Consider the following 23,964-nt stretch of genomic DNA (forward strand, 5'->3'; position numbering starts at 1 on the left):
AATCTCCTCACCCTCCTCTATGAGAGAACTAAGACCTGACAATGGATTTCAAAACAAAACACTGTTTAGAGCCAGGAGTGGTGGCACAGGCCTTTAATTCCAGCGCTCAGGGAGGCAGAGGCAGGTGGATTGTTGTGAGTTTGAGGCCAGCCTGGTCTACAGAGTGAGGCCAGGACAGCCAAAGCTACACAGAGAAATCTTGTCTAGAAAAAAAAAAAAACCCAAAACAATAACAACAAACAAACAAACAAACCAAAAACCAAAACAAGAAAATCTTTAAGAATCTATTAACTTGCCTTTCTGTGCTGCCTAGGGACATGTCCACACAGCGCTGTTCTTGATTCCTGCTGTAACTTAAAGGGAAGCTCCCACAATGCCCGGCGCCTTTGATGTCCTGGAGATGAAGAAGGAGGATGTCCTCAAATTTCTTGCTGCAGGAGCCCACTTAGGTAGCACCAACTATGACTTTCAGATGGAGCAATACATCTACAAAAGGAAGAGTGATGGTGTCTACAACACACATCTGAAGAGGACCTGGGAGAAGCTGTTACTTGCAGCTCGGGCTATTGTTGCCGTTGAGAGCCCTGCTGACGTCAGCGTCATCTCCTCCAGGAACAGTGGCCAGGGAGCTGTGCTGAAGTTTGCTGCTGCCACTCACTGGAGCCACTCCCATTGCTGGCCACTTCACACCTGGGACTTCACCAACCAGATCCAAGCAGCCTTCAGAGAGCCATGGCTTATAGGGGTGCCTGACCCTGGGGCTAACCACCAGCCCCTCACAGAGGCATCTTACGTCAACCTGCCCACCATCGCTCTGTGCAATGCGGAATCTCCTCTGTGCTGTGTGGACATTGCCATCCCATGGCAACAAGGGAGCTCATCAGTGGGTCTGAGGTGGTGGATGCTGGCCCGGGAAGGACTCGACATGCATGACACTATCTCCTGTGAGCACCTTGGGAGGTTATGCCTGATCTTTACTTCTACAGAGACCCAGAAGAGATTGAGCAGGCTGTTGCTGAGAAGGCCGTGACCAAGGAGGAATTCCAGGGCGACTGGGCTGCGCCAGCTCCTGAGTTCACTGCTGCTCAGCCAGAGGTCTGAGGGTGTGCAGGTGCCTTCTGTAACCATCTGGCAGTTCCCTATTGAGGACTGGAGTGCCCAGCTAGCCACTGAGGACTGATCAGCAGCTCCCACAATGCAGGCCACTGAGTGGCTTGGAGCTACCACTGAGTGGTCCTGAGCTGCTCTGCAGACACCTGCACAAAGGGAGAAATGGAAGGAAAATAAAGTCCCTAAAAGTTAAAAAAAAAAAAAAGAACCTATTAACTTAGCAGGCAACGAGCTGCTACCAATCCAAAACACAAGGCTGTCATCAAGGAAGATCTTTAGCCTATAGAAAGCCTCCCTCATCTCTCTGTACCCGCCCCTCTGTTGTTCCCACCAATGCAATTTCAACTTACTTTGATTCATGACTTTCTCTTTTCTGTACAGCTATAAAAACACTGTGAAACTGCTTCCATATTGGAACATGGTATTTTCTAAGTCTGCACTCCAGGAACAAGGTCACACAAAATAGCTCCAGGATCAATTCTTGTTCTCTTTAAGACAGTGGTTCTCAATCTGCGGGTCACAACCACTGGGGGCGGTGCGGTGTTGAATGGCCTTTTGCAGGGGTCACCTAAGACCATCAAACACCACAGATATTAGCCAGGTGGTGGTGACATACTCCTTTAATCCCAGCACTAGGGAGGCAGAGACAGGAAGAACTCTGTGAGTTCGAGACGAGGAGAGCCAAGGCTACACAGAGATGACGACAACAACAACCACAGCAACAACAACAACAACATCAGAAGAAAATGCCTTCATAATATCTGGCTGTAGGCAAGCCTTAGGCCATTTTCTTAATTAGTAATTGATGCGGGAGGGCCCAGCCCATTGTGGGTGGTGCCATCCCTGGGCTGGTGGTCCTGGGCTCTATAAGAAAACAGGCTGAGCAAACCATGGGGAGCAAGCCAGTAAGCAGCACCCCTCCATGGCCTCTGCATCAGCTCCTGCCCCCAGGTTCTTGCCTTCACTGCGTTTGATGATGAACTGTTCTGTGGAACTGAGTGAAATACACCTTTTCCTCTGGAAACTGCGTTTGGTCATGGGGTTTCATCAGAACGCTAGCAACCTTGACTAAGACATGCGCCCTGTAGTCCACAGATGCAGGATATCAGAACATTTTGTTTAGTTTGGCCCCAGATTCTTGTTTACTCTTTCAGAGGCCGATAACCTCCACAAGGATTCCACTTACTTTTTGATCAAATCAACCTAGTGAAAAGGTTTGAGGTGAGGGTCAAATTTTCACTTTTTTTTAATGGACGATGTTATTAAGAGGGCTTCCTGTTAGAATCTGTATACGTTCCCTCTTCGCAGCCCTGCATGCTTCTCTGTGGCGGGATTACTTCTGATATTTCTCCTTTCCCTCTGACTGTCTTGCCTTTAAACTTCCAGTCTTGGATTCATCCCCCAGCCCTAGCCCCACATTCCACATTCTGAACTTGGGGCAATCTTTTATTGTTCTTTAATCAATTAATTTGTGTGTGTGTGTGTGTGTCTGTGTGTTTGTGCATGTGTGTGTGTATAATATATGTGTGTATGTGTGCGTATGTGTATATGTGTGTGTATATGTTTGTATGTGTGTGTTTGTGTATGTGTGTGTGTTGAGCTACGCATAGGATAACTTTTGGGAGTGTGGGTCCTAGGAACTCTCGGTTATCGCTCTTGGTAGAAACACCTTTGCCCAGTGGGCCACTCATCCTTTTCCTCGGCCCCTGGGAGCCCTTTCCTGTGACTCTGAGAGAGGACAATGACTTCTGTTCCACGTCCACTTCAGATGCAGCACTGCATGTACAAGGACCATGCCGGACCCTGTGCCGCTTCCCAGCATGTTGCTGGTGATGCGCACGTGGCCACTGTGTCACCGTGCACAAGGTGAATGCATTGATGCTTTCCCTAGCATGGGACTGTAGGGAGAATTGGAATTCAAACGACTCGGGGGACCATTCCAGAGCCGTGCAAGTTAGGAAAGTTCCCCACCGACAAGCCACTGACATGTGATCATGCTGAAAGCAGCTGATAGAACCCCAACTGACACCCAGGCCCACTGAACCCTCCAGCCCCGGCATGCCAGCCCTCAGCCTAGGTCGCCGACTGATTACAAAAAGAAGCTGAGACCTCTGCCTGTGACGGTGAGCGTCCACTGCCATCTTGACAGAATTTAGAATCCCCTGGGAGATCACACTAGGGGCGCGTCTCAGGGGATTGTCATGATTTTGTTAACTGAAGTGAGAAGAACTTCCGACTGTGGGCGATGCCATTTCCTGGGTGGCAATCAAACTCAGGACATCATATTTGTAAATGCTCTATTCACTGAGATATTTCCCCAGCTCCCAGAATGCAGTTCTTTGTATCAGGTCAACTCTAGATCACATGGCTGGCCCATGCTGCAAAGAAGGCTGCGGAAGCAGAGGGGGCATCCTCCTAGGCCCTGGGCTGTAGTTGGAGCATGGGGTCAGTATTTTGTAACAGGCACCTTTCCTCTTTTGACTTGGTTTTGTAGAGATGGGCAGGAAGACCACAGACCGGATTTGTCAGTTCACAGAATGATACCAAACCAAATGTGCTCCAAGAAAGGACTCTTAACATGTTCATTGCTGAAAAGTTTAGAAAAGTTTGAAGTCTCTGTAAAGGACAGAGATTAAAAAGGTCTTCATATCAGTCTGTTTCCTTTCCAGATGGCTTCCAGTGAGCTGAGCCCCACATGGTCAGGACTCCTTGGCTCCCTGCAGAGCTGGCAGTGTGGTTTATGACATCAGCAGAGTTCCTGGGTGAATTACTGTGGGTCCGCTCCTCTCTCAGCTCTCCCGCTGTCTATTATATGGCAGTGTGTGGTGCTGATGAGGAAGGTGTCCGTAGGAGAGGCATGTGAACCAGCAGCTGATGGAAAGTAATGTCCGGGGCAAAGGTCCACCAGGGAGCAAGGCCAGGTCCAAGCACTGGCCTTGCAGCCCAGTCTGTGCTCACAATCTGCTCAGAACCCACAGAAGTCAATGGAGAGGGAGGCTTGGGTGTCCCAAGGTTGAGGGATAGCACACATCGGGCCTGGCTCAGCTGGGAAGGGTGACTGTGGCCAAGCCAGGAGGCAAGTTTGGTCCCCAGGATCCACACATGGTAGAAGGAGAGAATCCATTCCTGCAAGTTGTCCTCTGGCATTCCCAAGTGTGCTGTGGCACACACGTGTGTGTGCAGGTGCATTGCACACTCACACAGAAGATACAAAGGTAATAAGCAAAGGCACGCTATAGGAGGTTACCTCTTGCTGCCTGCTGCAGAGAATTCCACATAGACACCTCTGCCGCTCCTTCAGGAAGGCCTAACTCACCCAACATTGGGTGCTGCCCATCCATTTGAGACAGGGAAAAAGTAGATATCCATCACTCCTGACCTCTCAAAAAAAAAAAAAAAAATCAAAATTATAGGAACCAAGGGTCAGCAAAAACATGTTTTCCTTTCCTGGAGTGTGACTAGATTAGATGTGGCTTTAAAAATTCTCCCTCGGCGGTGGCTGGGGCTTTTTTCTGGGCAATGAACTCCTTTTAGAAATGACGGTTATGCTGGTGTTGATTGACCTGGAAGAGTAGAAAGGATCTAAATAATTGATTCTAGGGCAAGCTTGCCCCATCAGCTCTACACAGTGACACTTACGCTGTGAGTTATTGAAAAGGCTTGAACCTGTGGCTAGACCTAGAACCTGCTCCAGAACCTGGAACACTGTTAGGGACATTTGTAAACTCTGGGACATAACAAAGCACTACCATGATGCTGGGGGGCTTTTTTTCCTCACATTAAAAAAATACCTTATTATTTTTACTTTATTTGTGCGGGTGTTTTCCCGGCATGTGTGTATAGACATCATGTGTGTGCAGTGCCAGCAGAGGCCAGAAGAGGGCGGCAGATCCCCGAGACTAGAGTTAAAGAAGGTTGTGAGCTGCTGTGCCGGGGCTGGGAACTGAACGCAGGTCCTCTGTAAGGGCAGCCAGTGCTCTCAACCTTTGAGCCACCTCTCCAACCTCCAGGAAGCTTCCTTGAAGCAGCTTTTGTCATCTCCTGGGTGTATCTACCTTGCTGTGCTGAGCATTATGGGTAAGACCTACATAATGTAGCCACCAGCTACAATGAGACAATTTCACGTTTTAAAAAGAAGATCTATTTTGCTGTTTACTTACTTGTCCGTGTGAGAAAATGTGGACACGCATGTGGGTGTCCGTGGAGACTGGAAGAAGGCGTGGTGGTTTGAATGAGAGTGGTCTTAAAGGCTCATCTATTTGCACACTTAGTCCACAGTTAGTGGAACTGTTTGGAAAGGATTAGGAGGCGTGGCCTTGTTGGAGGAGGCGTGGCCTTGTTGGAGGAGGTGTGTCACTGGCAGTGGGCTTTGAAGTTTCAAAAGCCCATAGCTGGCCCAGTCTCTCTATTTCTGCCTTCTCCGTGTGGATCTCAGCTACTGCCCCAGGACCATGCCTGTCTGCTTCCTGCTGCGATGACTCTGCCCCGAGTTAAAATGCTTTCTTTTTTAAAAAATATTTTATTTTATTTTATTTATTATGTATACAGTGTTCTGTCTGCATGTACAGAGGGCATCAGATCTCATTACAGATGGTTATGAGCTACCATGTGGTTGCTGGGAATTGAAGTCAGGACCTTTGGAAGGGCAGCCAGTGCTCTTAACCCCTGAGCCATCTCTCCAGCCCAAAATGCTTTCTTTTATAAGAGTTGTCTTGCTCATGGTGTCTCATCACAACAATAAGTAAGCGGAGCGATAGACAGTCGTGAGCTCCCTGATACGGGTGCTAGGAACCAAACACGTAACACTGGTCCTCTGAAAGAGCAGCCAGTGCTCTTAACTGCGGAGCTGTCTCGCCAGGCCCAGGGCTTTTTTTTTTCTTAGTTTTAATTGACATTAATTATAATTTAAATTCCAATCCACTAGTCCCACTGGCTACATGTCAAGCGTTTCATAGCATAAGTGGCTAGTGGCTGACATCTTGGGCTGCAAAGAGACAGAGCGTTTCTGTGATCACAGAATGGGTAGTGGGGGGTTAAGACAAAAACAAGGCAGCTACTGCCTCCCACCCTGATGCAGAAAGCAGGGCCGCTCCCCTCCTCTCCCCAACAAACTGACACTAAACAATTGCCAAGTTTGGGTTGTGAAGGTAACAGAGACCTGTGATTAGAGACTGACTAGTGGCCATGGGGCCCAGTGAGGAGATTGCACTTATTAGAAGCAGAAGCATTAAGACTCTAAGTCTGGTGTGGTGCAGGGCTGTAATCTCACTACTTAGAAGGCCGAGACAGGAGCAGGGTGAGTTCAAGGCTAGCCTGTGCTATATGTTCAGACCCTCCTTCCTCAAAACAAAACAAAACAGCATTAACAAGAATCTGAAATAGCTATGACCCAGACCAAGTGTGAGTCTCTTCTCACGTGGCCGCACCCTTAGTCCAAGAGTGACAGACTAAAGTGCAGGTGTGTAGAGACCCATGAGAGTTAAGGATGTCACAGATGTGTCCAGAGGGTGTCCGTGGACAGTGACAAAGATCCTGAGGTACAAAATACTAGAGAGTGCCGGTGAGACAGAGCATTCCAGACGGCTGGAAGGAGGTTGGAGGGTGGGAGCTGAGGTTGAGGCATTGTCCAGGGTCACAGGCCACTGCGTCTTTGCAATCTAAGGCCAGGAAGGTTTTTACACTTTTTAGATGTACTTGTGTGTGTGTGTGTGTGTGTGTGTGTGTGTGTGTGTGTACATGCATGTGGGTGCCTGTGGAGACCAGATGAGGGCATCAGGTTTCTTAGAGGTGAGATGACAGGAACTTGTGCTGTGGTGTTGGGACCTGAATAGCGGTCCTCAGCAAGAGCAGCCAGTGCTTTTAACCGCTGGGCCACACCCCAGCCCCAAGTCTGTAATTTTAAATCTTACACTGTACTTTCTATATTACAAATGTTCTTGCTTGGTTCAGCATACAACTCTTCTTTTTTTGCGGGGCGGGGTGGGGGTGGGGGACAAAATCCAAAACAACAGAACCCAAAAAACCTTAAAATTAGTATATGTTAATTGCACACAATAGTTAATTGACACACATTAAGTATACTTAATAGTTGGCCTCATTATAATCTTTTCATACATGTGTGTACAGTGTATTTTGATCTATTTTCCCCATTACCCTCTCTTGTCCTCTCTCACTCTTCCTGATCCCGTCTTCCTAACACACCCTTCTTTTATTTTCCTCTGTGTGTGTGTGTGTGTCCCACGGACTTGCTTTGGCTTACTCACTGGAACCTGGGGGGAGGAGCTACTTACAGGAGCATGCACAACTAACCAGAGGTTACACTACTGAAGAAAAAAATGGGTATCTATCCTTTGGATTCATTTGGAGGGTGTGGGTGTGTCTTGGACGGAATCCTTAGGAGACAGGGGTGAAGTCTTACTTTTTCTTTTTGAGAAGAGGAGGGTTAGGAAGTGCCCTACTTAGGGTCACAGCCTGGTGCTGTGCGGTGAAGGAGGTAGCAGAGACTTCTCCCGGGTCTGTGCAGGTACACATCTTCTGGGAGGCCCTCCCCAGGAGGGCTGGCCAGGGAGATGCCTGCCTGTTCCAAGTGTCAGAGAGAAGCGTTGCCGACTTGCTTCCGCACGTGCTACTTCCCGAGAAGGTGTTTCATCAACAGAAATGCTGATTCTCTGGCTTTCTCACGCTAAATTTAGAAATGACATTTGCATTTCCGCAAATCAACAGCGCCTGCTTGGAAACCGCTCCCGGAGCTGTGGCCACGTGGGTGGATTTTTTTCCCCCCTCTTGGCTGTTGGGAGTTAGCAAAATTAGGCCGCTCCTGTAACGGGGTGGATGAAGATAGCCTAATATAGTAAGAGGATCCTTTTTAGGAGGTAAAAATCAATTGTACCTTGGCTTTCAAAAGGCCGAGGGGTGAGAATTACCCACTGTGCTTTCTACCTCCTTTATTTGAAATATTACTGCAGGATCTGTAGCTAAACTGTTCTGTATCTCCCCAGCTTTCTCCCTCTTCTTCCCTCCTTTCTAGTGTCTATTTTGTGGGGTTTTTTTGAGAGGGGAAAGCTAAGTTTCCTTTTAGACTCTATTTACGTGTTGTGCTCATGCATGTAGGTGTGCGCGCACAGGCCACAGGGTGCTGTGGAGGTGGGCAGAGGACAACTTGCTGGTGTCAGTTCTTTCCTTCACGTGGGTTCTAGGGGTGGAACTCAGGTCACCAGGCTTGGTGGCAAGCAGCTTTCATCCGCGGAGGCTTTCTGATGCCTTACTGATAGCTCAAGTCCAGAGGGAAGTCGCTGCTGTGGAGCTCACCGTTTCCTTCCTGTGGTTCCAGTGCTCAAATACTTGAAGTGCTACACTGACATTTTCCCGTCTTGGCAGAGCTCTCTCCGCTATTGAGCAAAGGAACAAACAGCTTGTTTCCTGGTCAAGAGGGCGGGGAAACTGTCTACTCGCATTTGTCTGAGGGGTTTGCTGATCTACTTTTGGAGATAGACTGCTACCACTTTCCCGAGTCTATAAAACCATGAGCAAGTGTCACCATAAGAGGGCAGTGCACGCTCTCTCCAGGAGCCCACACAAATCTCTGCTGTGGGTAAAAGGATTTGTCTGGCAAAGGGCAAACCCATTAGGCACCAACATCCTGCATTTTCTTGCTGTTGCTTGTCATCATGGGAGCAGTGATTGGAAAGCCCTGATTACCCATGCGATCTCCTAGACAGCGCACGTCTCTAAGCATTCGCTTTCCACATGCCAGCTTTTGATTTTCACCCCCATGCTAGCTGGGGATGGGAGCACTTTTCCCTGGTGGTGGTAGGAGAGCCTGTCTTCACTCTGTGGAGGCTCTGGGTAGGGGGCACGGTCCTGAGGTAACAGCAATGTGTTTAACAAGACAGCAAAGAGTTAAAGCTTTAAAAAAAGAGCCTTTATTAGTTCCTCCTGGGGGTGGGGTGGGGTGGGGGTTGTCGTTAGTGCAAAATGTGCTGGAAAGTTCTTGCTGATGATACCCTAAGGCAAGCATACATGAGGAACTTTTCTTCTGAGATGCCAAAAAGATGTAGGAAGTTTGCTTTGTTTTGTTTTTTTCTAATGGACCCCATAAGCCAGAAAGCAAAGCCCACAGGCGACATTTGTACATTTGAAATACAGTCTCCCGCAACACCTAGAATCTCATCAGTGTTTGTTTTTTTTTTTTTGCCAGATGGACCCGGAACAGGCAACACTGTGATTGTGTCAATGTTCCAGCCGATTTGTTCAGGTGTGAAGCAGTGAAGGAGGGGTCTGGGGCACCCTTTTCTCTTTTTATATAAAGTTCAGCAAGTCAGTTGTTTGCTTTAGAACTGCAGAGCAGGGTGGCTTTCTGCAGACTGGGAGGCCAGAGGCTCTCTAGAGGGCAGTAAGGATTGGCAGATCTTTGAGGATTTTCTAAGATGAGGGATCATTACTGGGCTGCTGTGAAGGTCAGGGAGGGCAGCCAATGCTACCACAGGGAGAGAGGAGGAAGGTTCCAGAAAGATGGTTCTGGGCCCTGTTAGGTTTTGAAAGCTGGTGTCTGGTGATGACGGACAGAAAGGGCCTTTTCTTTTTCTCAACAGAAACAGAGCGAATGTGGTTACAAATATGTCCAGGTACCGATGGTTGGCCAGGGATTCAAGAACTAAATGGCTCCCTGGGACAGTGCCTTGCAGGCTGCAGCTAGGCCGTGTTGGCACATCCTAGCAGGGAAGCTGGAAAGAAGAAACTCACCGCCCCCCCCCCCCCAGCACCCAACCAGGGACGGTCACACTCCTAGGAGGCATCTGGAGACTCTTTGATTGTTTTTATTCAGGAGAGAAGGGCTTGTGGTGTCTAGGGGTGAGAAGGACTCCTGTACTGAAGGAGAAGTATTTACTGATACCACACAGCCGCAAAGCAGGCTGAGAAGCCTGGATACACTCACTTAGGAAGAGGAAGGGGAACTTAGGGAGGCCACTGAACAAGTGACAAGAGAAGAGGTTCAGGGGAGGTTGGCAGAATGAACTCTGCATGCGTCCAGCAGACCAGGGAGGTCCCTTCTGAGCTGCAGGGAGTTTGGGACTGGGCCTTACTGGTGATCTGTGATGGGCCTTCCTCCCTCTCTCCTTCCTCCCTCCCTCTCTCCTTCCTCCCTCTCTCTCTCCTTCCTCCCTCCCTCTCTCCTTTCTCCCTCCCTCTCTCCCTTGCTGCATACTCAGCACAGAAACACTGATAATCCCCCCTCTGGTCCCCCCCCCCCCCGTGGAGGCTTGTCTTGGGGAACAGGGCTTCTCCAAACGGAACTTTTGCAAAGGGCAGATTTTGGATGGATGTCAGAAAGCTCAATGGCTCCAGTTCTTAATCAGGGGTAATTCTGCTTTTGGGGGCGTACTAACCATGGGGTTGTCAGAGCACACTGGCTTGGGCTGCTGCTGGCACTCAGTAGGCAGAGGCCATGGATGCTGGTTTGATTGCGCAGTACAGAGGGAGCCGCCCTTTGTCCCTAGGTCCTATATGCTGTCACTGAGTTCGTTCGTCAAGTTCAAATGGACAGGACGCAGTTACCATCTTTGCTTGCCACAAGCCAAACATGTCCACAGGTGGAAGAATTTCCCATCAACTAGCTGTGGTGTGTGTGCTTTTAATCCCAGAATGTAGGAGCCAGAGGCTGGTGGATCTCTGTGAATTTGAGGCCAGCCCTATCTACATAGAGAACCTGTGTCAAAAACCCCAAACCAAGATCGATATACCAAAATAAACAAACCAAAAACCTAACATATCCTCTGCAGATGGAAGTACTGAACAATGGGTATTACATGTGGTGTGTGTGTGTGTGTGTGTGTGTGTGTGCTGTGTGGTGTGTATATGTCTATGTGTGTACTGTGTGGTGTGTATATGTGTATGTGTGTGCTGTGTGGTGTGTGTGTGTGCTATGGTGTGTGTGTATGTGTTGTGTGTGTGTGCTGTGGTGTGTGTATGTGTGCTGTGTGGTGTGTATGTGTGTGTGTGTGTGCACAAGTGAAGCCAAAGGATAACCTTGAGTGTCTTCTTCCACAGTATATATCTGCCTTGGTTTTTGAGACAGTCTTTAGTGGCCTGGTGCTCACCAAGTAGGCTAGCCTGGCTGCCCGTGAAGCCCCAGGGATCCTCTTGTCCTGGTGTCTTCCCACACTAGGACTGTTGGTGGGACCGCTATGCTGGGCTTTTATATGGATTTGGGGTTTGAACTTGGGTCCTCATGTTTTACTGATGGAGCCATCCCCTCAGCCCCTGGGTCTGTCTTCCATACATATAGGCCACCTGAGGTTTTGGAGCAGTCACATGTCAGCTCCTCACTATTTCCTCGGTTTGTCTGTGATGCAGGACCATGGGGGCTGGGGGCTGGGGGCCGGGGGTAGGGGTGGGGGCCATAAGTTTCGAACCTCTGAAGAGTACACACAAGGTAGCACAGCGTTGCGCTGGCCCATTAGCAGCTCTCCTGTTGTAGAAGATGTCTAGATTTACTAATTTTAAAAAAAGATTTACTCATTTTATGAGTGTCAGATTCTCTGGAAGCAGAATTCTATGCACTTGTAAGCTGTCATGTGGGTGCTGGGATTTGAACTCAGATCCTCTGCAAGAGCGGACAGTGCTCTTAACTGAGGAGCCATCTCTCCAGCTTGCTAATGTCTGTTTTTGGTCACTGTTTGCTGCATTTTTGTCTGACAAAGTTTGGGAATTAAGTCATCACTGTCAAACCCACAGTACTCAGGGGAGAGTGAGGCTTTCTGCGGCATAACGCAGCACCACAAATTAAAGCTAATTCTTTAAAAAATTATGACATGGCATCATGCTTTGATGTAATGTGATGTGACAGGCTGTGAGCTTTACGTCTGTAAGACCTCCTCAACATAAAGCAGGAAATGGATTAGTACGGTTTACACTGCCCAGGACCCTAGGGACTGAATCACACATCCCATCAGACTCAGCCATGTACCCTACACACTGGGGCAGTAACGTCTAGCTGGGTGCTTAGCTCCACTTGGCGTGCACAGTTGGGATTCCACATTTGTTCTGAGACTGTCTAAGGGGGGCCAAGATGGAAATGAAGAGGGGGAGAGGAAGGGGGAGGGGGCCGAGTCATGTGCTTTTAGACTGGGAATTCATTCCTATGGCTTCGTGGAGCATGGCCTGCAATCACCACCGGTCATCGCATATGGAAGGAGGCTGGGCTTTTAATGGTTGTCTGGGTTCTGTGTCAAGAAAACCTTTGAGGACTCCTCAGGGTTCACTGGGTTGAATAACTTATTCAACCCGCATGGGAAAGGGGTAGTGACAACTTAGATGGCATGTATGCGGCCATCCTAACCTGTCTATTTCTGGGTCCATGGACAGGCACACAGTGGGATTTTCTCCTTATTTTAGGAAGGTGGGGTTCCTAGAAGAGGGTTGAAGCGAGCGGGCTGGTTAGCCTGAGGTAGCGTGGCTGGCTGCAAAGCCTGTGCTCTGTGGCTACAGCCTCGCTAAACTCACCGTGAGGGGAGCAGTGCCCAGTGGCAAGTTTAAATGCTGAGGTCTGACATATGTTAAAATAAGTCTGGAAGCTAGGTGGGATGAGAGAAGAACGTGAGTTATAGAAGAGTGGTTCTCTCTGAAGGAGACTCAGAGGAGGAGTGGATCCAGATGGCTCAGTAGCAGCATCTTCCTGCAGTTCTGGTTGGGGGATTTTAAAAATCTTTCTGTGTGAACACACATGTATACAGATTTACATGTATATATGTATGTGTGCATATGAAGGCCGGAGGGTCACCTTGGTGTTGCTTCCCAGGCACTGTGCTTGTTGAGTTTTGAGACAGAATCTCTCACTGACTTGGAGCTCACCTAGTAGGCTAGGCTGGTCAGCTAGGGAGCCTGCACATCCTCCTGTCCTCACCTCTGGAGAAACTGTGGTTACAAGTGCATCTGACTTTAAAAAAAATATGGGTTTCTGAGGATTAAACTCAGGTTTTTGTGCTTCTACAGAACACACCTCACCAACAGAGTCATCTCTGCAGTCCCTGGGTTGGAGGATTCTGAAGTTGTGTGAGCATCTAAAGAGAAAGATTCACAACGGCTGCCCTGGCTATAGAAGGTATGCATGGCAGCACACAAGACAAACCTTCATAGTGGCTAATTCAAAGGCGTGTTTGTACTGCATTTCAGAGATGAAGGGATGGAGAAGAAACAGAGAGAGGGAGTAGAGAGAGGGAAGAGCAGAGACAAGAGAGGAAGAGGAGTATAGAAGGAATCATTTTTGTTTATATGGAAACATCACCTGTTAATAAAAAGCTAATGGCCTATTAGCTGAGGCAGGAAGTAAGAAGGTGGGAGTTCTGGCAGAGAGAGAGAGAGAGAGAGAGAGAGAGAGAGAGAGAGAGAGAGAGAGAGAGAGAGAGAGAGAAAAAAACTCTGGGGGATAGAGAGAGGCAGGAGATTTTTGCCTAGGACTCTGAGAAGAAAGAACACATGAACCGAGGAAAAAGTAACCAGTCATGGGGCACCACATAGAATGGAATAAACGTGTTACTTAAGTTATGAGCTAGTTGGGGGATGAGTCAAAGCTTATGGCCTAGACGTATATTTTTAAATAATAAAGTCTCAGAGTTGTTCTTTCAGGAACTGGAGCATGGGAGGAACACCACACAGTTACAGAAGAGGGGGTTAAAAAAAGAAAGAAAAGGAGAAGAGAAACAGGAAAGAAAATCATGATTGATTAGTAATGGCTGTCATAGTGTAGACTTATGGCAGACAGCACACATTATATATTGACAACTTTTAACTTAGACATAGTGAGTAGCACTGACATAATTTACTCTAATTGTTTTTGGCAGGTGCCTGTTTGATTTCATCTCTTTATATTTATTTGCTCAGCAACAGATATTCTTTGTTTAGATCTGGGCTGTTTTTCCTGTTTTACTTCTCTAAAAACTGGATGCGTCTTACAGTCCAAAAAATATGGTAGCTTTTTCGCATGGCCTAAGACCATGTGCCTAGGGAATGGACCCGCCCATAGTGGCTGTGGCATTCCTAAATCAATTAACAATCAAGGCAGCCCCCCCACAGGCTAATCCCTCACCTAAGACTCCTTTATCAGGTAATTCTGGGTTGTGCCAAGATGGCGGTTAATGCTGACTGGAACAGATGAGAAGCCGGGATCTTAGGAATGACATCAGCAAGAACTTGAAGGAGTAGAAATCCCTAAGAGTTTGTACATGAAAAGATGAGAGAGGACAGCCAGGAAAGAGGTCATGGAAAAGTCACAGCAGAGCAGTGGCATCTCTGGGACACAGCACGAAGGCGGATCTCACAGGGGTGAAGGTTCTAGGAAGGATGCTGTGAGATGAAGGAAGATGAAAAACTCCTGGTGGGCTTCCAGTACCAGCATACAGAGCATAGACTCTGCAAGCTGGCCATATGGAGTTGCATGGAATGTTCTGGAAGGTCCATTGTGCAGCAGGAAGAGCTGCCAAGCAGGTGCCTCTTCCACCTGCTTTCCATTTGTCACGGGTCCCCACTGTCACCTGTCCCTAGGGCTGAAGAACTGTGATTTTTCTAAGGTTGGAAAATGGGTGATGGAGTAAAAGTCACTTTAATTCCAGAATATTTTTTGTACTCTTCCCATAGTGTCTACTTGCGAAAGAGGCCTCTGGCTTGGTTTGTTTCTCTTTCTCCCCTCTTCTGCCTCCAGAGAGCAACTGTGTGTTCCTTGGGTCTTGGTGATGGTTAGGGAAAGAGAAGGCAGACAAGCATGTGGCAGAGCACAACAGACTGCAGAGGGAAGAGCTGGGCTGTGGAGAAGATGGGGACATTTTCGGTCCTCAAGAGATACGAACGAAGCACACATCACATTTACTGCATATTGCAAGTTCCCTTAGCTGTGATCCAGGTTGGGGCCTGCATAGGTCAGGTCCTTGGTTACCACTTCCTGAGTGTCATCCACAGGGTCACTTGGCTCACACTCCACTTCCTTATCAACCAGTCTGAAGACTCATCTTCCGGAGCCAGGGTCCAAAGTCATCCTGTGGAATCAAAAATCACTGACAAACCCTAGGCTATTGCATAGATGTGGTCACTCTCAGCAAGCCCAAGATTGGAGGCGATGTTCACACAGGTCTCAGCTCCCTGAGAAAGGCACCAGAGGTGAGGGCCAGCTTGTGAATAGAAAGACAGTCATATAAGATGTGTGCACGTGTGTGTGCAAGTGCAAATGCAGGGGATCCGAACTCAGGGCCTCATGTTTGTGCAGCAGGTACTTTACCCTACCCCGCCCCCGGCCCCGCCCCTGCCCGCTGAACTATTTCCCCAGCCTGACACATTCATCTTTTCTCGTTGCACTCTGCATGTAAGATAGATGGCCACCCTGCAGGTAGGATGCAGGGTCCAGGGCCCTGAAAGAGCCTGGCTTCGATGCTCTCTCTGATATCTGTTCGGTCAAATGCTCACTAGACGTCTGTTGCCAAGCAAAGTCCCCTGCAGGTGGGTTTGGTTCTGTCTGCCCCTCTTGGCCTCATACCTACTGTTAAGGCAGCGAGACTTGGCTGTGTGGCCTCTGGCTCTATGGAATGCAAGCATTGTGAACACATTGGGATGGATTCCTAGGCCTGTGACACGTGGAGAACTCCTCTGCAAGCTTCGCGCTGCCTGTGTTCTCAGCAAGGAGAATGTGGAGATTATTTTGGTGGTTAGGGAGGAAAAGCAAATAAAGTTCACACATACTTTCTACAGGGTCTGCTTCCGGGCTGCACAGGCCTGGCAGATCTGGAAGGGTCTGGGGCATTGTGTGCAATGGCTCTCTGGACGCCAGCTAATAACTTTGCATTAGCAAGAATAAGTAAAAAAAGAGTGCGGTTCCACCAGATGCTGTTGAACAGCTTCAGGCTCAGTGGGTGAAGACTGTGCTTCCCTGTCCTCTCTGGCTGTGTGATAGCATGGAAAGTGCCTACAGAGCTCTGTGTGGCCATGGAGAAAGAGGGACCCACCTTGTCCCCAGAGTGGCGGAAATGAATAGGTGGGTTGGTGAAGCATGCCCTTTGGGGCTGTCCTAGTTTCATTTCTGTTGCTGTTATAAAACACTCTGACAAGGAAACAGCTTAGGGGAGGAAGGGCTTTATTGCAAACTACATCTCTGGTTTCCAGTTCTTCACTGTGTAGAAGCTGAGGCAGGAACTTCGAACAGCTAGTCATAGCCCATCAACAGCCAAGAACGGTGAGAAAGGCATGCCCGCCCGCTTGCTTTCCAGCTTGTGCTCAGATCCATTTCCAAACTTGTACACAGTTCAGGACACTTTGCCAAGGGGATGGTGCCACCCTCGGTGGGCTAGATCTTCCCATAGAAGTTAATTTAATTCAGAGAATCCCTCAAAGAGGTACCCATAGTTCAGTACAATATAGACAACTCCTCATCTAGACTGTGTTCCTAGGTGATTCTAGACTGTGTCAAGTTGACAACGTTAACAATGACCTAAAGCCATTGAGGTCATGGCCCAGCTTATTGCCTGCCAGATTTGATGCAACCGTGTAGGAGGTATCAGGCCAATTTCCCATCTTTCCACTATTTCTATCTCCTCATCTTACTCCAGCTTTCCTACACTGTTTGGATGTCTTGCTTGCTTGTTTTCTCCTCCCAAGCTGCTGTTGTGTGATGTCAAGGTGAAGGTGAGTATGTGATGTGTGCCTTCCGATGGCAGAGACAGTGAGCAGCCACCGACAGTGCCTGCTTTTTCTTGAGTTCCTAGACACGAGGCACATGACATGTATCTCTTGCCGCCATCTTGGCTCTTCACAGGTGCATATCACAAGTATCACTCAAGCCCTACATGATGAGGAAAAATTGTCCCTAGAAGCTGGCTTTGGGGTAAGGAATGGAAGAGCTGGAGAAAATGAGCTCACTTGTGCACACCTTGACAGCCAGAGAGGCCAGACCATGAAAGTTGCACGCTCTGACTTTATATTGGCACATGTGCCAAGCTGAATCCTATCTGGACTCTGAGCTCTGCCTATGAACTTCTTAGCCTATAGCCTTGGCTGTAAGGGGTCATGTGCTGCGAGGTTATTAAGGCAATTCAATCACATGCACCAAACCAGAAATCCAACCACTCAGAGAAGGAAATGAACAGCTAGCGCCACCATGCAGAGTATCTGGTGACTGGGGCTTTAGTGGACTCGGTTGACGGAGCATTCCATGACTTTCAGTCACACAGCTGTCCTAGAGCAGCCTGGCAGCTTGTCTCTTCTCAGCGTGTGTCTGTGGAGACTATTCAAAGCAGAGGAGAGAGAGGTAGCTGGGAGCAGAATTGCCTGTTCCTTGACTTGGCCTTAGTTGCTGGTAAACACTTGTGTGTTTGCTGGGCTCTAGCAGGAAGAGGGTAACAGACTGCTGGCAGCAGCCTTCAGTGTGTGACCCAGCACCACAGGGACCCAGTTTCACAGGGAAAGTAGTCAGTGATGAGTCCACTGGAGATAGTGTATAGGGGGCACTTCCCCTCAGTTGTTTGAGACAGGGTCTCACTTAGCCCAGGTTAGCCTCAAACTCATGACATAGCTGAGGCATGCAGTTAGGGATGGCCTTGGACTTATGATCCTCTTGTCTCTACCTCCTGAGTGCCAGAATTAAAAAAAAAAAAAAAAAAGGTTTTATTCAGTGCTGGGGACCAAACCGAGGGCTTTGCGCATAGGTAGTAAACTCTGTATCCTGTATATGAACTTGATGTACTCTGTCCCTTGCCTACAGCCCCGTTGTAAGTGTCATCTATAAAGGTAATCTCACCATTTCCACATGCCACTTACGTGCCACTCATACCACCCAACCTCAGGGTACTTTGATGTTCTCCATGCTTTCTTGTGCCTGGCCACAGTATCACTTCAATATATTGTACATGTGGGGCCGACTTAAAGCCAGTATAAAAGGGTCCGCTTTCTAAAGACACACCTCATTTGGGGGGGGCAGTTTCTAGGTCGAACACTCTCTACATTTCATCCTTTTCCTCTCATTTCTGGTAAACCCTAGCTGGTACCCTGCCCTCCCCCCACTTTTTGATGCTTTCCTGTGTTGTGTGTGTAGAGTGGAAATAATGTTTGTACGCTTGGCATATGGACCATCCATCTCACATCTCCCAGATGTGTCTTTCAGTCCCTGAACATCTGGGTTTCCCACTTGCAAACAAATCCAAGATTACCCAGGAGTTTAGGTTAGACTTTCTGCTAGATAAATTGTCCTACGCATTTGGAAGGGGAGGGGCTCTGTGATCACATTTGCATTTGAAAGAACGGCTGTTGGAGGCACTGGCTGCACTGTTTGTTTATGGTTCCATTTTGTTGTGTACCATCTAGACTTAGACCTTTTTTTTTTTTTTAAAAAAAGAGATTTATTTTTATTTATGCGTATATGTGCATGTCTGTGAGTGCACGATGCATGTGAAATGGAACCCAGGAAGGCCAGAAGGATGCACCAGGTCACCTGGAGCTCAAGTTACAGGCGGTTGTGAGCCGCCTGACATAGTGCTGGGAGCTGAACTCAAGTCGTCTGGAAGAGCGTCAGGTGCTGGCATCTCCAGGTCCCGAACGCTGCGTTTACATGCGTGTTTAGACCTGAACTTTAGTCCTCATGCTTGCCCCTCAAGCGCTTTATCCACCAAGCCATCCTCCAGCCCTAAGGTTTAGATCTTAAAGTTGATCCCAAATAGAATATACTTGAAGTGACATGTGTGCTTATCAACACTGGTCCTTTCTAAACTTCAAAAACTCTTCTATTATTTACCAGCTCATAGGAAGTGAAATAAAATTTCTTTTTTTTTGTATTTATTTTATTAGCATATATTAATTATACACAACAGATTCCATTATGGCACTTTCACACACACATATATGTAAAGACAGAGGAGATGTGGGAAGATAGGGTGGGGAGGGGATGAGTAAGAGCAAAGCCTGGTGACATGTGTGTGTGAAAGGCACGTGTGTATGAAAGGCTGGATTGAAATGTATCACCTCGCATGGTCGTAATGTAAACACTCAGTTGAAGTACCAATTTGTTTATGAGCTGGGTAAGCCCAACTTCAGCTTACAATTACATGCAAAAATATGATTTCATACTTTCACTGGCTCTGCTGGTTTCCTGGGAGCACTGTAACAAAATACCAGACACTTTGTCATTTCAAACAACAGAAACGTGTTCACTCCCAACAGCGGAGGACAGAAAGTCTGAAATCTGTGCTGTGGAGCCAGGGTCAAGATGTTGGCAAGGCTGGGCACCACTGTCGCTCGCATCTTCCTCTGGTGGCTGTTGGTATTCTTCAGTTTGTGGCCACTTTGCTTTGCTTAGTAATGACACGCCCTTGTCTTCTCTGTGTTGAGCTTTTTTGTTTCTTCATGCCCAAATTACTCATACCTGAAAAAATATTCTTTATCATATCAGGTAACGTTTGCTAGTTTTGGCTAATTGGGTGTGGGTGTCTTTTGAGGTACACACTTCAGCTCTTCCTTTGCATATGTTCAAAATGTCGGTGGGGAAGTTCTACCTCAGACCTAGGGCTGGCTGCTCAAATATTGCCATCAGAATTCTGTCCTTGTCTTCCTCCTTCCTCTTTCAGTCTCAGGTCGGACTGGTTTTTCAGGTGAAATACTTGTTTGGGTTTGTCAATCAAGTGCAGCCAGGCTCATTTGTCTACAAAGGGTGAGATAGTAATCCTAGCAGAGAGCCAGTGGCTTGTGAAGCCTCTGGTAGTCACTCCTGGCACCACAGAGCCACTGACATCCTGACAGTTAAGCAACTACAGTTGGGGGTGGGGTGGATGCAAAAAAAAAAAAAACCCGAGTGACATATAGAAGGCCCAGTCTTGAAGCGATCAGTGTGGCCAGGAAGATAGAACTCTCTAACAGGACCAGTTTGGGTCTTACCCACTTTTGTTCCTAGGCAAACCCTGCTAAAAAAAGATATGAACTTGGGAGGTGCAGGCAGGAGTTTCAGGAGTTCTAGGTCATTTTAGGCTACTTGGTATGTCCAAGGCCAGCCAGCTTGGTTTATATGAGACATTATCTCAAAAACAGAACTAAAACAACAACGAAGCCTACCAACCAAACACCTGCCCCAGACAAAGCAAACAGAACAAACAAAACAAAAATCCGTGTGTACAGCTGAGAGAGGCCTTCCTTGCTTTCTGTAGATCCTGAGTGGAATTCCAGAACAGGGAGGACAGTGTGGAGCACCACTGACACTGCACTGCTTGGCAAGGGTAGAGGAGGACTGCACTAAAGGTTGGGACCTTGAAAATGCGGACGAGAGAGGAGGACTGGGAATCAGGGATAGCTCTGGCATCAATTTGGATTGCCACATGTTCCTCAAAACAAAGTCTGGGGAATAGCCGAAGGACAGATAGTAGGTTCTAGAAAATGTAAGGGGATAGACATAGTGATATTAGGAGGAAAACAGAGACTGGGACACAGAGACCAGAACAGAGTCAGGGGAGAGGCATTTTTGTAGGGGCACATGCCTGGCAAGGATCAGGGGAAAGTTAACTATGTCAGTAGAACAGGGTTGACCAGGATTCCTTCAGGTCTGGAGCTGCTGTGACATTGTGTCCTCCCTTGCCTGTTTAAGTCTCTCATGCTCCAAACAGTCTGATGCTAAGTGCAGGTCCCACCCCCACCCTATTGGTGTTCTCGAAATCAGGAATTGCTCGGAATAATGAAACTCTTAGGCTAAGAGCTTTGAACTTACAGGAGATTGTTAAAATGTGCTTAACTCTTCATCTTCACAACCAAGACATTTTTAAATGCTTAAACCGTTTTATCATAATTTTGCTTTTCGACAAAGTATTTTGAGATAATTTTTTAATGGAAGATGCCATATAAAAATAAATTGGTTTGAAATGGCAGAGGCTTTAAAAAGATTATCATAGATTGATAAAGTGGGTCACCTCCTTACGTGTTTGGCACCATGCCCAGAGAGGGAACGTTAAAAAAAAAAAAAAAAAAAAAAAGAAAAAAAGGAAAGAAAAGAAAAGAAAAAGAAAAGAAAGACACAAAAGTTGGGAAAGGGCAAGGAACATGTAGCTCAGAAAGATGAGCACTGTGATGTTCAGAGAGAACAGTGACTTTTCACCTGGCAAGGGGTGACCTTTGTCCTCGTGCCCCAAATACATTCCAGTGGGGAAGGCTGCAACACGTTTAGATTTCTGACAGCCGAAAGTGTGGATCTTAATGAAGAAATAAAAAACACACCACAGGCATATGATTGCATGTACTTGATATTCCAGGAAAGCTGCTAACGTGTTATAAAAGGTGCAATAATAGGGACCTTCGCCTCTGGGCAGTTAGTACCCGTCTAGAAAATTCCTTGGCCTGTCAATATATCGATGCTTGCCTTGTACTCAGGGCAGAGTCTTTGGACAAGAGTGACTATGCCTCTTCCAGCAAGACTCTTTTGAAAATTATTGCATTAAAATTCAATATTGATTAGCCTCAGAATTTGGGCTGAGTGCAGATATATGGGCAGTGTGGACCAGAATCATACAACAAGTCACTGTTGACCTCTGAGACTCCATGGGGCATTCCAGAAGCAATCCTTGACCTCACAGCCATCTGAGCTATTTGCTGAAAAGACACTGTCTTTTATCCTACCTTAGACAAGATGTGTCAGGGTCTGGGAGTCTGATCAGCATTTTTTCTTCAGCATTTTAGGCTTCATCCACACATTGACATTTAAATTTTATTCGTTTTTGACAGTTGATTGTAGATTAGATTATATACATTCATGAGTAGAAATTTAACAGACTTAAAATAACACGTAGGGACATGCAAGCTGGGGTCTCTGATTTTCCAGCTCTCTCCCTTCTTCCCAGATGCAAACCCTGTTGACAAACCCTTGTAGGAATATTTAATGCCTGTCAATCACGTATCCATTTGCGTGTGTATAAGCCTTGGTGTGTCTGATAATATATACCCCTGAAAAGAAAAGAGCAAAGATAAAAAGGACTAGGAGCATGCGTGTATAAATATGAACACATATATAGCTCTATAGATACACACTTAAGATAGAAGAAAGACTAGCAATTATGTAGACACGTACATGGGGTTTTAAAACAATTAACAAATTCATGTCTATGGATGTTTTGCCTGTGTGTACATATGTGCACCATGGGTGTGCCTGCTGCCTGGTGGCAGCCAGAAAAGGGAATCAGTTCCCCTGAAACTGGAGTTACAGATGGCTGTGAACTACCATGTGGGTGCTGGTCCTCTGTAGGAGCAGCCAGTGCTCTTCTTACCTGCGGAGCCAGCTCTCTAACCCCCACCCTCCCTTTAAATCCCAATTCTATAGCTCCTCAGTCAAAGCAGCCTTGCTGGTTTTTGGCTGTTGACCCGATGCTTCCTCATTGCCCAGCTCGTCGCCAGCAGGTGCCAATGACAGATAATGCAGTAAGGAACTTTCTGTTGTTGTTGCTGTTATTTTTATACAGAAGCTAACACGCTGTTTTAGGTGTGTTCTAGTTATGGAAGGCGAACTAAGACTTGTGTCCACAGAAAGAATTTACCGAGGACTTTCAGAAAGTGAGAGTATCAGAGAAACGAGGAAGAGAGTCAGATCAGTCAGTGGAAGGAACTGGTCTCATCCAGTCATGCTGCCTGGATGAAGAAGCCCCTTTGGTAGAAAGGGAAACTATTTAGGATTGTTGGAACCACCATTCTGGAAACCAGATGCAGCTGGCAAATGCCCCTGGTACCTTTGCCAAAGGAGATGGTAGGTGAGCCCAGTGTGTGTGTGTGTGTGTGTGTGTGTGTGTGTGTGTGTGTGTGTCCAGGTGCACACACACGTGCGCGCATGCGCATGCGTAATGTCAAAGATGCAGATATTGGAGCTTATGTAAAATGTCTGAGCTCCAGAGCAGTCTGGGAAAATCAGAATAAAGTGCCTGTGAGCGTTTCCTAAGTGAGTCAGTCTTACACAAATGGAGGTGTGCTCACTGGGTTTCCCCTCAAAGCAGATGCTGTACCAAGATTTTGGGCTCAGAGAAGTTCCTTGGAAGATGACCTCAGGAAGCACAGGTGAAGGTCTGGGGAAACTGAGGCAGGGCAGGACAGAAGGTCATCAAGGGATGTCTCAGTATGTACCACCCAGGACTATATTCCCTTTTGGGAGTCCTGAGGACCTGCGCGCATACACACACACACACACACACACACACACACACACACACACACAAGAACTGACATAGGAGCGCTGGGAAAGGTAGCTGCTATAGCCTTCCCAGCTCATCCCCTGCTCAACTCCTGCTAAGGGTTACCCACAGGGGCCTCCTGGGGGAGCCATACAGTCCCCAGGCAGGGGCAGAGTCATAAAGGCTTGAGGTGGAGTATCAGGTCAGTGTCTGTGTTAAACTCGGGTGTTGATCCTGAGGGTGAGTAGACTCAGCATCTGCTACAGTGGACTCACTGGTGGACTAAGCAAAAAAAAAAAAAAAAAAAAGTTAGAAGGATGGGGGATAATGCCATTAATCAAAGTACTTGCTTTACAAGTACAAGGACCAGAGTTTGGGTACCCAGCATCCATATAAAAAGCCAGATGCTATCTAGGTGTAGTGGCACCCATATTTAATCTCAGCATTATGAGAAAGGCAGACAGAGCTATGCAATCTCAGGACCAGCCTGGTCTGTATAGAGAGTTTCAGGCCAGATAGGGCTAAGCAGTGAGGCCTTGTCAAAATAAACAAAACAAAACAAAAACACACCAGTGCTGGAGACAGAAGGACCCCTGGGGCTTTCTGGCTGCCCAGTCTAGTTAAACTGGTGAGCTCTAGGTTTAGTGGGAGACTTTGCCTGAAAAAGTGTAAGGTGGGAACAATTGGAGAAGATCCC

At 47.5% G+C, this 23,964-nt stretch overlaps 1 protein-coding gene across 1 annotated transcript; it reads left to right on the forward strand.

Annotated features, from left to right (window-relative positions):
• Positions 1–373: 373 nt before the first annotated feature.
• LOC127188367 (40S ribosomal protein SA-like) lies at positions 374–1,101 on the forward strand. The gene is made up of 2 exons (XM_051144849.1): positions 374–894; positions 987–1,101. Exons 1-2 carry the CDS (start codon positions 374–376, stop codon positions 1,099–1,101), a joined length of 636 nt encoding a protein of 211 aa, XP_051000806.1.
• The last annotated feature ends 22,863 nt before the right edge of the window (positions 1,102–23,964 follow it).

Source organism: Acomys russatus, chromosome 4 (genome assembly GCF_903995435.1).
Source record: "Acomys russatus chromosome 4, mAcoRus1.1, whole genome shotgun sequence".
Taxonomy (NCBI): Eukaryota; Metazoa; Chordata; class Mammalia; order Rodentia; family Muridae; genus Acomys; species Acomys russatus.